Source organism: Rhinopithecus bieti, unplaced genomic scaffold, assembly GCF_001698545.2.
Source record: "Rhinopithecus bieti isolate Rb0 unplaced genomic scaffold, ASM169854v2 scaffold_13029, whole genome shotgun sequence".
NCBI lineage: Eukaryota > Metazoa > Chordata > Mammalia > Primates > Cercopithecidae > Rhinopithecus > Rhinopithecus bieti.
The window spans coordinates 731,171-744,176 of NW_016807982.1; the positions used below are offsets into that span (position 1 = coordinate 731,171).

Below are 13,006 nucleotides of genomic sequence, written 5' to 3' on the forward strand. Positions count from 1 at the left end.
TTTTTTTCTGAGATGGAGTCTTGCTCTGTTGCCCAGGCTGGAGTGCAGTGGCTCAATCTCAGCTCACTGCAACCTCTGCCTCCTGGATTCAAGCAATTCTCCTGCCTCAGCCTCTCGAGTAGCTGGGATTACAGGTGTGCACCACCACACCCAGCTAATTTTTGTATTTTTAGTAGAGACAGGGTTTCACCATGTTGACCAGGCTGGTCTCAAACTCCTGACCTCATGATCCACCCACCTCAGCCTCCCAAAGTGCTGGGATTACAGGCGTGAGCCACCACGCCCGGCCATCTCATGGGGTTTTACAAAAGTTCACTGAGCTGAGTGATTGTGCAGGTGCCCAGGACAGGTCCCAGAACACACTAGGTGCTCCGCAAGGCACTCTGCTCACTCACCCCAGCTGCCCCATGCTGTGTTTAGGACAGAGGGCTGGGCTGGGCTGGGACCATGATGACCCACGCCTTACCTGGGTGGATGTCCTGGAACAGGGACTTCCAGATGGTGTACTGCAGGGGGCCTGTGTACTTGGAAGTCGGGAAGTCTTCATATGTGAGGTTGGTCTCATGGATTTTTCCCTTGAGCCTGGAAGGAGAGCAGGAAAGGGGGCTGCACCAGGGACTGGATTCCTGCCCCAATGCCAGGGGCCCCACAGCTGCCTTCAGGGCAGCTGGCATAGGATGTGATCATGAGTCCCATAAGTCTGTGGGACTCAGATTCAAGTGCCTGCTTGTGCTGCTTCTGGCCTCTCTAACCATTCCCTCAGTCTTCTCATCTTTAAAATGGGTGCTATGCTAGCATCAGCCTTCTAGGCTTTTTGTGAGAATTACATGGCATAACATATACAGATGCTCAGCACAGTGCTTGGCTCATGATCAACGCCAAATTCATGATCTTAGCAATCAGCGTTGATCACCGACAAACCAATGACTAAGTGTTATTACTACTAAGGGAAGCTTTGGGGTCACAGAGACCTAGGCTTGAATCCTGGCTTACCAGTTACCAGATGGGGGGCCTTGGCCAACTGATGTAGCTTTTTGGAGCCTCAGGTTTTTTTTTTTTTTTTTTTTTTTTTTGCGACGGATTCACTTGTTGCGACAGATTTCACTTGCTGCCCAGGCTGAAGTGCAATGGTGTGATCTTGGCTCACTAAAACCTCTGCCTCCTGGGTTCAAGAAATTCTCCTGCCTCAGTCTCCTGAGTAGCTGGGACTACAGGCGCCCGCCACCACGCCCGGCTAATTTTTGTATTTTTTTTTAGTAGAGACGGGGTTTCACCATGTTGGTCAGGCTGGTCCTGAACTCCTGATCCACCCACCTGAACTCCTGATCCACCCACCTCGGCCTCCCAAAGTGCTGGGCGCCCAGCAGGAGCCTCAGTTTCTACATGCATGAAATGATGATGACAGTGGTAACTACTTTCAAAGGGACTGAGAGGGTTACAGTATATAAAGCCTTTATATAATGTCATGTAATGCCAACATTATCATAAATAAAATAATATCTATTTGTATTATATGATTGTAAACACTTAAATGTTATCTACTATCTATAAGGTATACAGAATATATTACATATATAATAATGTAAACACATGAAGTCTTTATTCCCAGATCCTTTCTCTCCTGCACCCCTAGAGCCAACACAGCAGGGTCAAAGCGGCTGCCCTCTAGATGGTTTTCAAACTGTGTCCCTCACCATTGCTGCTGCTCCTCTAGTTCAAGCCTCATTGGCTTCATACTCAAGGCTTCATGCTCCTACCCATAGCAGACGTCCCATAAATGTTTGATGAAGAGTTGAATGAAAGAATTCTCTGCTAAGGATCCCACCTGCTTCCACTCCCATTGCCCAGCATGGGTTGAGGAGGGGACGGTCAGCCGGGGAGGGCCCCTGGCAGGTGGCACTTACCGCTCGGACAGTGAGGCCACCCCGGCCAGGAAGATGTGCCGGTCGGTTTCGGCTAGCCGCTCCTGCAGGATCTGGGCTCCCTCCTGCACCTTGCGCAGCTGCTGGCTGTAGCGCTGGACTTTCTGCTCGATGTCGGTCAGCGTGCGGGCCGTGTCCGCCTCCAGCTCCTCCAGCATGGCCTTCTGGCGCTCACGCAGCAGCCGGTGCAGCCGCTCGAAGGCCTCGCCGATAGTGGTCCGCAGGCTCTTGGTGGAAGACTGTGGGGGACAGTCGTCAGGGGTTATGGTTGGGGGAGCAGATGGAGTGATCTCTGGGTGAGAGGAGGAAATCGAGAGCCTTGACACGCAGAGAGGAAAGGGTGGGAAAGGGCACGCGTGGTGTGGGGAATGTCACGTGCAAAGGCATGGTGGTAGGAAAGGATGGGCATGTTCCATGTGGTCCATTAAATAGCTAATGAAATGGCCCAGGTGAGAAAATGAGGCTTGAACTAGAGGAGCCGCAGCAATGGTGAGGAACACGGTTTGAGAAACATCTAGAGGGCAGCCTCTTTGACTCTGCTGTGTTGGCTAGTGGGGTACAGAAAAGAAAGGAGCTGGGGATGATGCCCAGGTTTCTGGCTTGGGGGTAGGAGGGATGAGGGAGCTGGAGTGAGGGCTAGGGGGCAGGGTGAAGATATTCTCTCAGGGACATAGTGAAGTCTTTATTATTGTTTTTTTACTTTTATTATTATTATTTTTTTGAGATGGAGTTTTGCTCGTCACCCAGGCTGGAGTGCAATGGTGCGATCTCGGCTCACTGCAACCTCTGCCTCCTGGGTTCAGGCGATTCTCCAGCCTCAGCCTCCCTAGTAGCTGGGATTACGGGGAGCCCGCCACTATGCCTGGATAATTTTTGTTTTTTTAGTAGAGATGGGGTTTCACCATGTTGGCCAGGCTGGTCTCAAACGCCTGACCTTAGGTGATGTGCCCATCTTGGCCTCCCAAAGTGTTGGGATTATGGGCGTGAGCCATTGCGCCCAGCTGAAGTCTTTATTTTTAAAAAAAATCATTCATGGGGCTCATTCAGGAGGCTCAAGGAAAGATGACAAGGAGATCACGTACATCAAAGAGCTTTGTAAACTGCAACGTGCTGAGAAAACCTTGGTGGTTACTCGCTGTGTCCCATTACCTCTAGGACCCTCTGGCTAAGGAACAAGAACTTGTGTTTATGGACAGGATCAGGGAGGTAAGCATGAACTTTCATGGTTTTCTCTGCCCCCACGGGCACTGTGAGGCTCAGGAAGGGTGAAGAAGTGAAGGGCACAGGTTTGGTGCCCGAGAGCCTGCGTAAGGATTCTAACTCTGGGTCTCTAGCTATGGCAATGTCAGTTGCCTAAGAGCTATGAACCTTAGTTTTCTTATCTGTGAAAGGGGTAACAAAACCTGCACTGGAGGATTGTGGTGAAGATGAAATGAGGAGGTGGTATGTGACACACCCCATGGCGCAGAGAAAGAGCCTGGTTATTGAAGAGTGCAATTCTAATAAACGTTTCCTGGAAGTCTTCATTGAGAGCCAGCTTCTGAGCTGGGCCCTGAGGGATGGGCAGGATGTCAGTTGTGGGTGGGGGGAACAGGCAGAGGGAGCCGCATGAGGAAGGGCTTAGCGTCAGGACAACACAGGGCTACAGAAGTGCGGCCAGGCTGCAGCAGCATGTGGGGCCTGCCTCTGCAATTTTACTTTGTGGGATTCTGGCTGTGAGTTCATGGAGTCAGAAACCCTACTGTGTTCAGTGCCCAGGGCTCTGTGGGAGGCTCCACAAAGGCTCAATTAGGGCCTGTTCCCTCCCTGATGCGCGGCTGCTGGCCTGCAGGAAGAACTGCTGGCGGCGGGCCAGCCTTGCTGCGCATGCCCACCCAGAATGTCAGGCAGACAAAGGGGCGTGGAGGAGAGGCTGGGGATGCACAGCCAGGCTGCCGTGGCCTTCCTGAGCCCCCTCACCCGGGAAGGGTGGAGGCTTCTGCAGTGGCATGTTGCTGATGGGGAAGATGGGGTCCGGCATCCCTGCACCACCTGGAGCTGCCCTCCACAGGTGCCCAGACTCCACAGCTGCTCCTCTGGCTCCTCCTAGACCACTCTGCAGCAGCACTTAGCCCACTGGCCACCCTCTCCTAGTTGAAAGTTCTGCTTTGCCTCCCATCTCTGTGACTGCTGCCTCTCTGCCTCCCATGTTCCTTGGGGCTCATCCAGGTCAGCGCCTTCCTCACCCTCTACACCCGCCCTCATTTTCAGCTCGAACTGCTTTAAGGATGGTTTCCAAGTCCATATGGATGGCCTTGCCTGTCTCCTGAGTGCCACACCCATCTTTCCAATGGTCTCCCCAACACATCCCCCTGGGGTCCCACAGGTCTTTCCAACTCACTTGATCTACAAGTCAACTCTTGCCTTTGCCAGCAAACTCGCTGTCAGAGTAATCCTTCTCAAGTGCCAACTGGATCACAGATGATCCTGAGTTTAGGAACCTTCCTTAGCTCCTTGACGTGCAGTAAAATACCAAACTCTTTAGTCTGGCATTCAAGGACCTTCTCAATTTAACCCCAGCTTACCTCCCTAGTGCCACTGCATTGCAACTCCACCTGCCTAGAATGACCCTACCCAAACCCTGTATTCAACTGGCAAACTCCTACTCATCCTGCAAGACCTAGCTTGAAAGTGACCTCCTCAGAGATAACTTTCCTCTCTTACAGGCAGTTGGATGTTCCCAGAGCCTTTTGTCAATAGTCTTAATACATTGTCCCACATTTTCTGTCTCCCTGGCTAGTGAGTAAGCTCCTGCTGGGTAGGACTGACATCTACTTCGGCTCTGCACCCCTGTGCCCATCCCAGGGCCTGGTACAAGGCTGGCAATCAGGAGCTCCTTGAGGGGTGAAGGAGGGAAGGAGGGCAGAGTCTTGTCCAAGACTGCTCTGCAGAGTTAGGTGCAGGCTCCATCTTTTTTCCAGGCTGGGGTTTCAATGTCTCAAGGACAGAGGATGGGAGGGAAAGGGAGGAAGGCAGGGACAGGGCAGCCAGCAGTGGAACATCAGAGTGACAGCCACCCCTGGAGCCCCAAGTACATTCCCGATGAGTCCTACTGACCTACCCAGCTTGCTGACCACAAAGCCATAGCTCTTCCAGGATACTCCAGGAGACATCCCAGCTGGAATATGCACTGGACTCTGACAGGACTGGATGGTAAACTCCCAAGTTACCATCTACTGGCTGTGGGACTTCAGGTTGGTCACTCAACCTCTCTGTGCCTCAGTTTCCTCACTGATAAAATTGAGATAACAGTTCCTACCTGGGACGATTTTTTTTCTTTCCTGTTTGTTTGTTTGTTTGTTTGTTTTGAGATGGAGTCTCACCCTTGTCGCCCAGGCTGGAGTGGAGTGGCTCGATACTGGCTCACTGCAACCTCCACCTCCTGTATTCAAGCGATTCTCCTGCCTCAGCCTCTAGAGTAGCTGGGATTACAGGCACCCACCATCACGCTCAGCTAATTTTTGTATTTTTAGTAGAGACGGGGTTTCACCGTGTTGGTCAGGCTGGTCTTGAACTTCTGACCTCAGGTGATCTGCCCGCCTCGGCCTCCCAAAGTGCTGGGATTACAGGCATGAGCCACCACACCCAGCCAATTTTTTTTTTCTTTTCACTTATGTTTTTTTATAACTACTTATTGTGTGCCAGACACTGTGCTAGGTTTTAGGGAATCCTGCTCTCATGGAGGTGACATTCTGTGGGTTGGCAGGATAATGAAGGGGAACATGATTCTCAGCAAAGAGAAAAGTTCTGCTCAACTGGTGTACCCCATTTATTCTAGTTCTTTCTAGGGCAGAGAGTCACCCTTTCCCCAACCCCCTCCTGTCAGCTCCGTGGCTGGAGAAACAGCCCCCACCCCAACCCACCACATCCCTTGGAGCACCCTGGGGCCTGGAGGCGCTGGGGCCCTTTCAGAAAAACACCCTGCCAAGAATGCATCACCCTGCCAGGGCGCGGACCAAGGAAAACACAGGGTCTGAGGAGGGAGATCAGACAGGCCCTCAGGCCGGGCCATTGGAGGGGCAGGCACAGCAGGAAAGCCGAGTCAGGCACCAGGTGAAATATGACCTCCAAAGCATCCATAGGCATTTCTTGTATAAACACCCCAGTCCAGACAGGAAGTGGGGCTGGGGGAACTGGAGGGGGACGTGGCCCCACAGGACCCCCCAGAGGCAGACAGATGGACAGGAAAGCGGGGGAGGAAGAGGTCAGTGGAGAAAAACAAAGACGGGATGGGGCATGGAGAGAAGAGAAGAGAGTGCTGCTGGGGAGAAGGAACAGACCATAATACTCCCCTCTCGTCCAGAGAGAGGCTTCCATTTGCTTCTCATCATCTGAGAGGTACAGAATCACCAGACAGATGGGGAAACTGAGGCTGTGAGAAGCAATGAGGCCAGCATCCTGTGACTGTTTATCGCCTGTTGCCCACTGAAGGTCCTGCCCAGAGGCACTCTGGAATGTTCTGTTAAGAATTGTTTGTCATGACCTTCCTGAGACCCCACAGTGGGTTGGTGGCCAAGCTGGGGCACAGATCTGGGTTTCCAATGGTGTCTCCAGGCCCCAGGATGACCTCCAGAGGCCCGGCGCATTCCTAAGGCTCTCTGCAGCTTCTGCTGACAGAGCAGGGTCAGCCTGAAATCACCCCAGGCCTCACGACACAGTCACTGTACAGTGGGGACTCCACCCGGCCCTTCCAGTCCCAGAGTGCTGGACTGAGCCTGGCAGTCCCCACTGGACAGATGGGAAGGCTGGGGGTCCAGAAAAGCATGCAATTTACCCAAAGTCACACAGTGAGTTAGTGGTGGGATCAGAACCCATGTCCTTCTCAGGTCAGTGGAAAGGTTTGTTTGTTTGTTTGTTTGTTTATTTCCCAAACCACGGTAGCCAGAGGCTGCAGAGTTTGGCCCTACCTTTCAGAGTCCGTATCCCATGGCCTGAGCTTAAGGGGAGATGATACCAGGGCTGGGCCACCTCTGGAGGGCTTTGAGGGGACATGCTCAGGATTGACTCCTAGGCAATAGGCTTATTCATTCATTCATTCATTCATTTTAGAGACAGGGTATCACTGTCATCCAGGCTGGAGTGCAGTGGCATGATCATGGCTTACTGCAACCTCAAACTCCTGGACTCAGGCGATCCTCCCATCTGTCTCAGTCTCCAGAGCAGCTGGGACTACAGGCATGTGCCACCACACCTAGCTATATTCAATTATTATTATTATTTTATTATTTTTTGTAGAGAAGACATCTCTCTATATTGGCCAGGCTGGTCTCAAACTCCTGGGCTCAAGCCATCATCTCGTCTCGGCCTCTGAAGAGACTGGGACTACAAGTGTGTGTCACCACACCAGGCTTGGGCGTTTTTAAAAAGGGGAGAGGAAAAAGAGACTGAGCACATTCCTTAGCCCTTCAGGACGCCGGGGTGGGCGGGGGCGGCGGTTTCCGGAGGATCCCTGAACCCGCCTCAACTTCCACCCAAAGTGGCAAGGGAGAAATGGCCCCATCCTTAACCCAGAGACCAGCCCAAATCCTTACCGCCAGTCACGATGGGGTGGGTCCCGCCCCATTTAACTTAACGGACGCCCCACCATCTTCCCCACCCTGCCCCTTCTCACTCCAGGTTTGGCTCCTTGAAGCCCGGTTTCCGGGCACACCCGAGGCCCCGCCCCCTTCCCCAGCTAGCCCCGCCCCTCAAACACCTGCCCTCATCTCTGTCGGCCCCGCCCCTGCGCCAGGGCCAGGCTCACCTTGGTCTCCGCCAGTTGTCGCTTGAGCAGCTGTAGTGCCTCAGTGTGCTCCCGCTCGCTGTCTTGAAGGGCCTGAAGTTGTTCCTTCAGCTCCCTCTGAAACAAACACACGGCCGGGATGGGGGCGGGGGCCGCGCCTGGCCCAGGCATTCATCCCTGACCACTGGCAGGCGCTGAGGGTTAGCCTGGCCTCTGTCCCCACCTCCAACACTTGCCTCCCGTCACAGTTCAATCACCAGCAAGTCCTGTAGAGTCTGTCTCCTAAATATCTCCAGAATCCGTCCCTATCTTTCACCCACATCTTTGCAACAGCCTCCTCCTCTTTGGCTAACCTAGAGGCTTCTGTGACAATCAGCTTCCACATACACACTCTCTGGCTCCCCACACTTGGCCCTGGATCCCCCCTTAGAATTAAGGCAGGGGTCTCCAATCCCCAGACCACAGATGGGTATCGGTCCGCAGCTTGTTAGGAACCTGGCCGCACAGCAGGAGCTGGGCAGTGGCGGGGAGGGGCAAACCTTCTTCTGTATTTATAGCCGCTCCCCATCGCTGGCATTACCACCTGACTCCACCTGCTGTCAGATCAGTGGTAGCATTAGATTCTCATAGAAGCGTGAACTGCACATGGGAGGAATCTAGGTTGCCTGCTCCTTATGAGAATCTAATGCCTAATGATCACTCACTGTCTCCTGTCACCCCCGGATGGGACTGTCTAGCTGTGGAAAAACAAGCTCAGGGCTCCCATTGATTCTACATCATGGTGAGTTGTGTAATTATTTCCTTATATATTACAATGAAATAATAGTAGAAATAAAGTGCACAATAAATGTAATGTGCTTGAATCATCCTGAAACCATCACCCCACCCCCACCACCCACGGTTTGTGGAAAAATTGTCTTCCATGAAGCTGGTCCCTGGTGCTAAAAAGGTTGAGGACCGCTGCTCTAAGGAACAAAAGCTGCACCAGTCCAATGCTACAGACTAGCTGCCAACGTTCTCTGAGGGCTACAGTGGGCTGGGCACTGTTCTTAGCTCTTTGCTTGTATTAATTCACTTGGGCCTTTTAGTAACCCTAAGGGAGGCATGATTATTATCTCCATCTTCTGATGGAGAAAAAGATACAGAGAGGTCAAGAAACTGGCCCCACAGCATACAGATAAGCATATAACGGTAAAGAAGGAATGGGAACCCGGGCAGCCTGGTTGTGGAGACCATGATCTTGATGCCTGGTGACACGTTTTCTACCATGATGACTCCTGCGATGAATAACAACAAATCCACGACACACAAGATATCAGAATTTTAAATAAAAGCATGATCAGCATCACTGATTTTTCCTTTGTCTCAGGTTGCAGTGTGGCTCAGCAGAGCACCGTTAGTGATCTTGGCCTTGTTTGAAATGTTGAATTTTGTTCATCATGGGTTTTTTGCATTTATTTTGATTTAAGAAACATTGCATTAAATACTATTCATCTCGATTGCTGAGTTTGGGGCACCTTCTGAACCCACCTCTGTCTCCAAAACCCTCCCCCGTTACTCCCATCCAGCCAGTGGCCTTCTTCCTGTGCCTCCACCATCTTGAGCTCATTCCAACCTTCAACCTATGCCCTAGGACTATTCCCTCTGGCTGGTGGCCTCCACTCTCAAGAGTTTCTCATGGTGACTCCTTTGTACCATTAACTTAACTCAGCTGCCACCTCCTTGAAGAGTCTTGCCTGACGACCCCACGCACACTGGCACCTCCTCATACCCTGTCACGCATCTGGATTCATGGTCTTCCTTGTACCTTCTGCTGTCTGAATGTATTTGACTGTATCTTTACTGCCTGTCTCCTCACTAGAATGTGAGTTTCATGAGAGTAGTAGGAATCTTGTCTGGCTTGTTCCCTGCCTTATGCCCAGGGACTCAGTGATTATTCGTCAAGTGATAAAAGGGGTGTGGAGGTGAGTGCTCCCCAGCACAGGGTCCAGCTGTCTGCAGGCATTGGGAATCTAGCCCATTGTATTATCGCCAGTTGTTTTCCTGTCTGTCTCTCCTCCGTCCCCGTATTGGCCCATGAGTCCTCCAGGTCGGCTCCTATTGCTCCCTCTCCATATACCTCGCACCCAGCAGCAGCCTGGCACTGAGATGGGACTCAAGGATGCTTGCTGCGTGAATAGAATTCCTGGAAATGGCCTCTGAGTTCCCCAGGCAGCCTGGGCTGTGAGCAGTGCCAGGAAGGCTGACTTACCTGTTCACATCCACCTCCCTCCCACTCATTCAGCTTGTCAGACCAGGGAGGGCCTCGGTAAATGTCTAGTTCAATTAATTTTACAGACTAGGCAGCAACGTGGGAAAATGTTCATGATGACATGCTGATGGAACAATGCAGAAGACAAAATTATCTTTGAATACTATCAATTACTCACTTAACAAATATTTCTTGGGCAACTATTATGTACCAGGCACTGTTGAGGCACTGGGATATGGCAAAGGACAAGACAGACACAGTCCTTGACCATAGAGACTAGTCTAGTGGGGAAGACAGACAACAAACAAGGAAAATAATAAAGGAGCGAGGTTACCAATATGGTGTGTCCTCCAGAGAAAATAAAGCAGTGTGAGATGAAGGAGACTTTAGGTAGGGTGGCCAGGGAAGGCTTCTCTAAGGAGGTGACAGCAGAAGGATGAGGAGGAGCCAGCCATGAAAATGGGGGTAAGATAGAAAAAAATAAGCTGCTCGTTTTGAGAGCCCATGCAGATGCAATGGTTGGAACTCTGGCAGCCATCTCAGGCCATGAGGCAACTGTAAAGACTGAAGTCACAAGCTGAAACCAGAGGAGTAGAAGGAAGAAGGAGCCTGAGTCCCTGATGACTGTGGGGCTGCCACACCATTGGTTTACTCAGTGACATGCTAGGAAGCTGGCTGTCTGGGAAAAACTTTTTTTAAGCCCCAACAGTGCCAATTTCCATGGTGTGAATGCTCCCACTCAAGTGGATTTCAAGTTATCATGTGAAGTAGTAGTTGGACTCGGCATTGGGATGAGATGCACACAATCAGCTCTCAGGAGCCAGTGCAACCCGCTGCAGCACCCCCTACCTGGAGTCCTTTCATAGAGACTTGTCTTATATGAGAGAGAAATGCACCCCATCTGACTGCAGCTACTTCAGCCAGGGCTCTGTTACTAACAGCTGAAAGTCATTCCTAACATTCATATGCAGCTTGAGCAGATGCAGTCCTTGGAGCAGAGGAATCTTGCTTGCCTAAGAGAGTAGAAAGACTGCTCCTCAGGTGCCCCTGACAGCCTTGGGCTGTCCAGCCTGGGACACAGTGTGGCTTAGAGGCAGATGTTGAGGAGATGGGCCGAGTGCTACAGTTCTCCCTCTGGAGGTCCCTGTGGGTCCACAGAAGACCCAGCCACCCAGGCAGCTCTTCAGGATTTCTAAGAAACTGCCTTGGAGTCTGAGTTCCTCACATTGCTCAGGGCACTCGAGAAACCTGGACGAATTCCTCCCAGATTTTGGAGTCAGGGAATAAGGACAGCGGGCTTGCTCCTTCCTTCTGGATCCTGGGGGAATCGGAACACTCATTTGCCCATTCCACAAACATGTGGCGAGACCTTGGGCCCCGCATGGTGCTGTGTCAGGGATGGGGACAGGGATGAGGGACGAGTCCCAAACCTGATGCCACAAGGTGTGCATATGTTGGGGTGACAGTCGGGGACACAGACACTTACATCACGGGGAATGCTGCGATCGTGTTAGGAGATCCCAAACTTGCTCCTCTCCCTATATTCCCCATCTCAGTGAAGGGCACCCCTCCCCCAACTCCATCCCAGCCAGAAACCTCGGAGTGAGAGTCATCCTTGAGTCCTACCGCCTCCAAGCCAATCAATCCAGTTACCAGGTTTGCTCTGGAATTTGTTCTCTCCTCTCTGTGTGCTGCCTCTGGTTCAGTTTTCACCACCTTTTTTCTGGGCTGTGGCCCCAGGCTCCTCCCTGCCTCTAGCTCTCCTGCTGCTCCAAGTGCCCTGCATAGCAGCTGCAGTGATTGTTCTAAAGGGCAGATCTATAAATGCTTTCCCCTCTCACTCTCCCCATTGTGCCAGTCCACAGATTTCCACATTGTCTGGGAAGAAAGGCACAAAGCCTTAGGGTGACATTCAAGGCTCTTCACTGCTGGCCCCAACCTTTTCTTCTCCAGTCCTAGCTCTTGGTCCAGATGTGTGCTGTCCAATATGACACTCGTGGCTATTTAAATTGCAATTAATTAAAATGAAATAAAATGGAAAATTCAGTTCCTTGGTTGCACTGGTCGCATTTCAAGTGCTTGCCAGCCACATGGGCTGCTGTATCAGACAGTGCAGACACAGAACTGCCCATTCTCCCAGAGAGTTCTAGCGGATGGTACTGCTCTAGACACACTAAGCAGCTCACACGGCTCTCCAGGCCTTTACATATCAATCAAGACCCAGAGCAAATGTCACCTCCCCTGGGAGTCCATATCTCAAACTGTGTGCACAGTGTCCCACACTTGTACCCTGATGGCACACACTGCATTTTAATTGCAAGGTTACCTGTCAATCTCCCCTACTAGGCTGGGCACAGTGGCTCACACCTGTAGTCCCAACACTTTGGGAGGCTGAGGCAGGTGGATCACCTGAGGTCAGAAGTTCAAAACCAGCCTGACCAACATGGCAAAACCCCGTCTCTACTAAAAATACAAAAATTAGCCGGGCGTGGTGGCGGCTGCCTGTAAGCCTGGCTACTCGGGAGGCTGAGGTGAGAAAATCGCTTTAACTGAGGTGGAGGTTGCAGTGAGCCAAGATCATGCCACTGCACTCCAGCCTGGGCGACAGAACCCAGTCTCTAAAAAAAAAAAAAAAAAAAAAAAATCCCCTACTAGATTGTACACTCCAGCCTGGGTGACAGAGCGAGACTCCGTCTTTAAAAAAAAGAAACAAAAAAATCTCCCCTACTAGATTGTGGGCTCTTGAGGGCAGGGACTGTAGAAAGGGGAGATTTTCACAATCTCAGTACCTAGGACAGGGCCACACACCGCTGGCCTCGCTGAGTCTTCAGGATGTTCCTGCCCAGGGATGGGGCTAGGCTGGGTCAGAGCTCACCACTGAAAGGGTGCGGCGGGGAGAGAAGGCCCCCAGCAGGCAGAGTTCCCTGGGTGGGCTAGGTGCAGAGCCCGAGGGAACAGCTAACTTAGGAAAACCACACCCTAGAGTCCTGAAGGCAGGACTTAGAAGGCTGCCTGAGCTGTGTCACCCCTCCCCCTCCAACATGTCTCCTTCCTCGGTTAGAAAAATGGCTC

General features: G+C 51.9%; 1 protein-coding gene across 1 annotated transcript in view; it reads right to left on the bottom strand.

Moving 5' to 3' along the window:
• TRIM62 (tripartite motif containing 62) overlaps positions 1-13,006 on the bottom strand; it is a 35,974-nt gene that overhangs the window by 11,514 nt on the left and 11,454 nt on the right. Inside the window, exons 3-5 of the mRNA XM_017884448.1 lie at positions 7,705-7,800; positions 1,905-2,161; positions 467-582 (exon numbers count right to left, since the gene is read on the bottom strand). Of these exons, the coding sequence (XP_017739937.1) occupies positions 467-582; positions 1,905-2,161; positions 7,705-7,800 (469 nt within the window). The remainder of the gene's footprint in view (positions 1-466; positions 583-1,904; positions 2,162-7,704; positions 7,801-13,006) is intronic.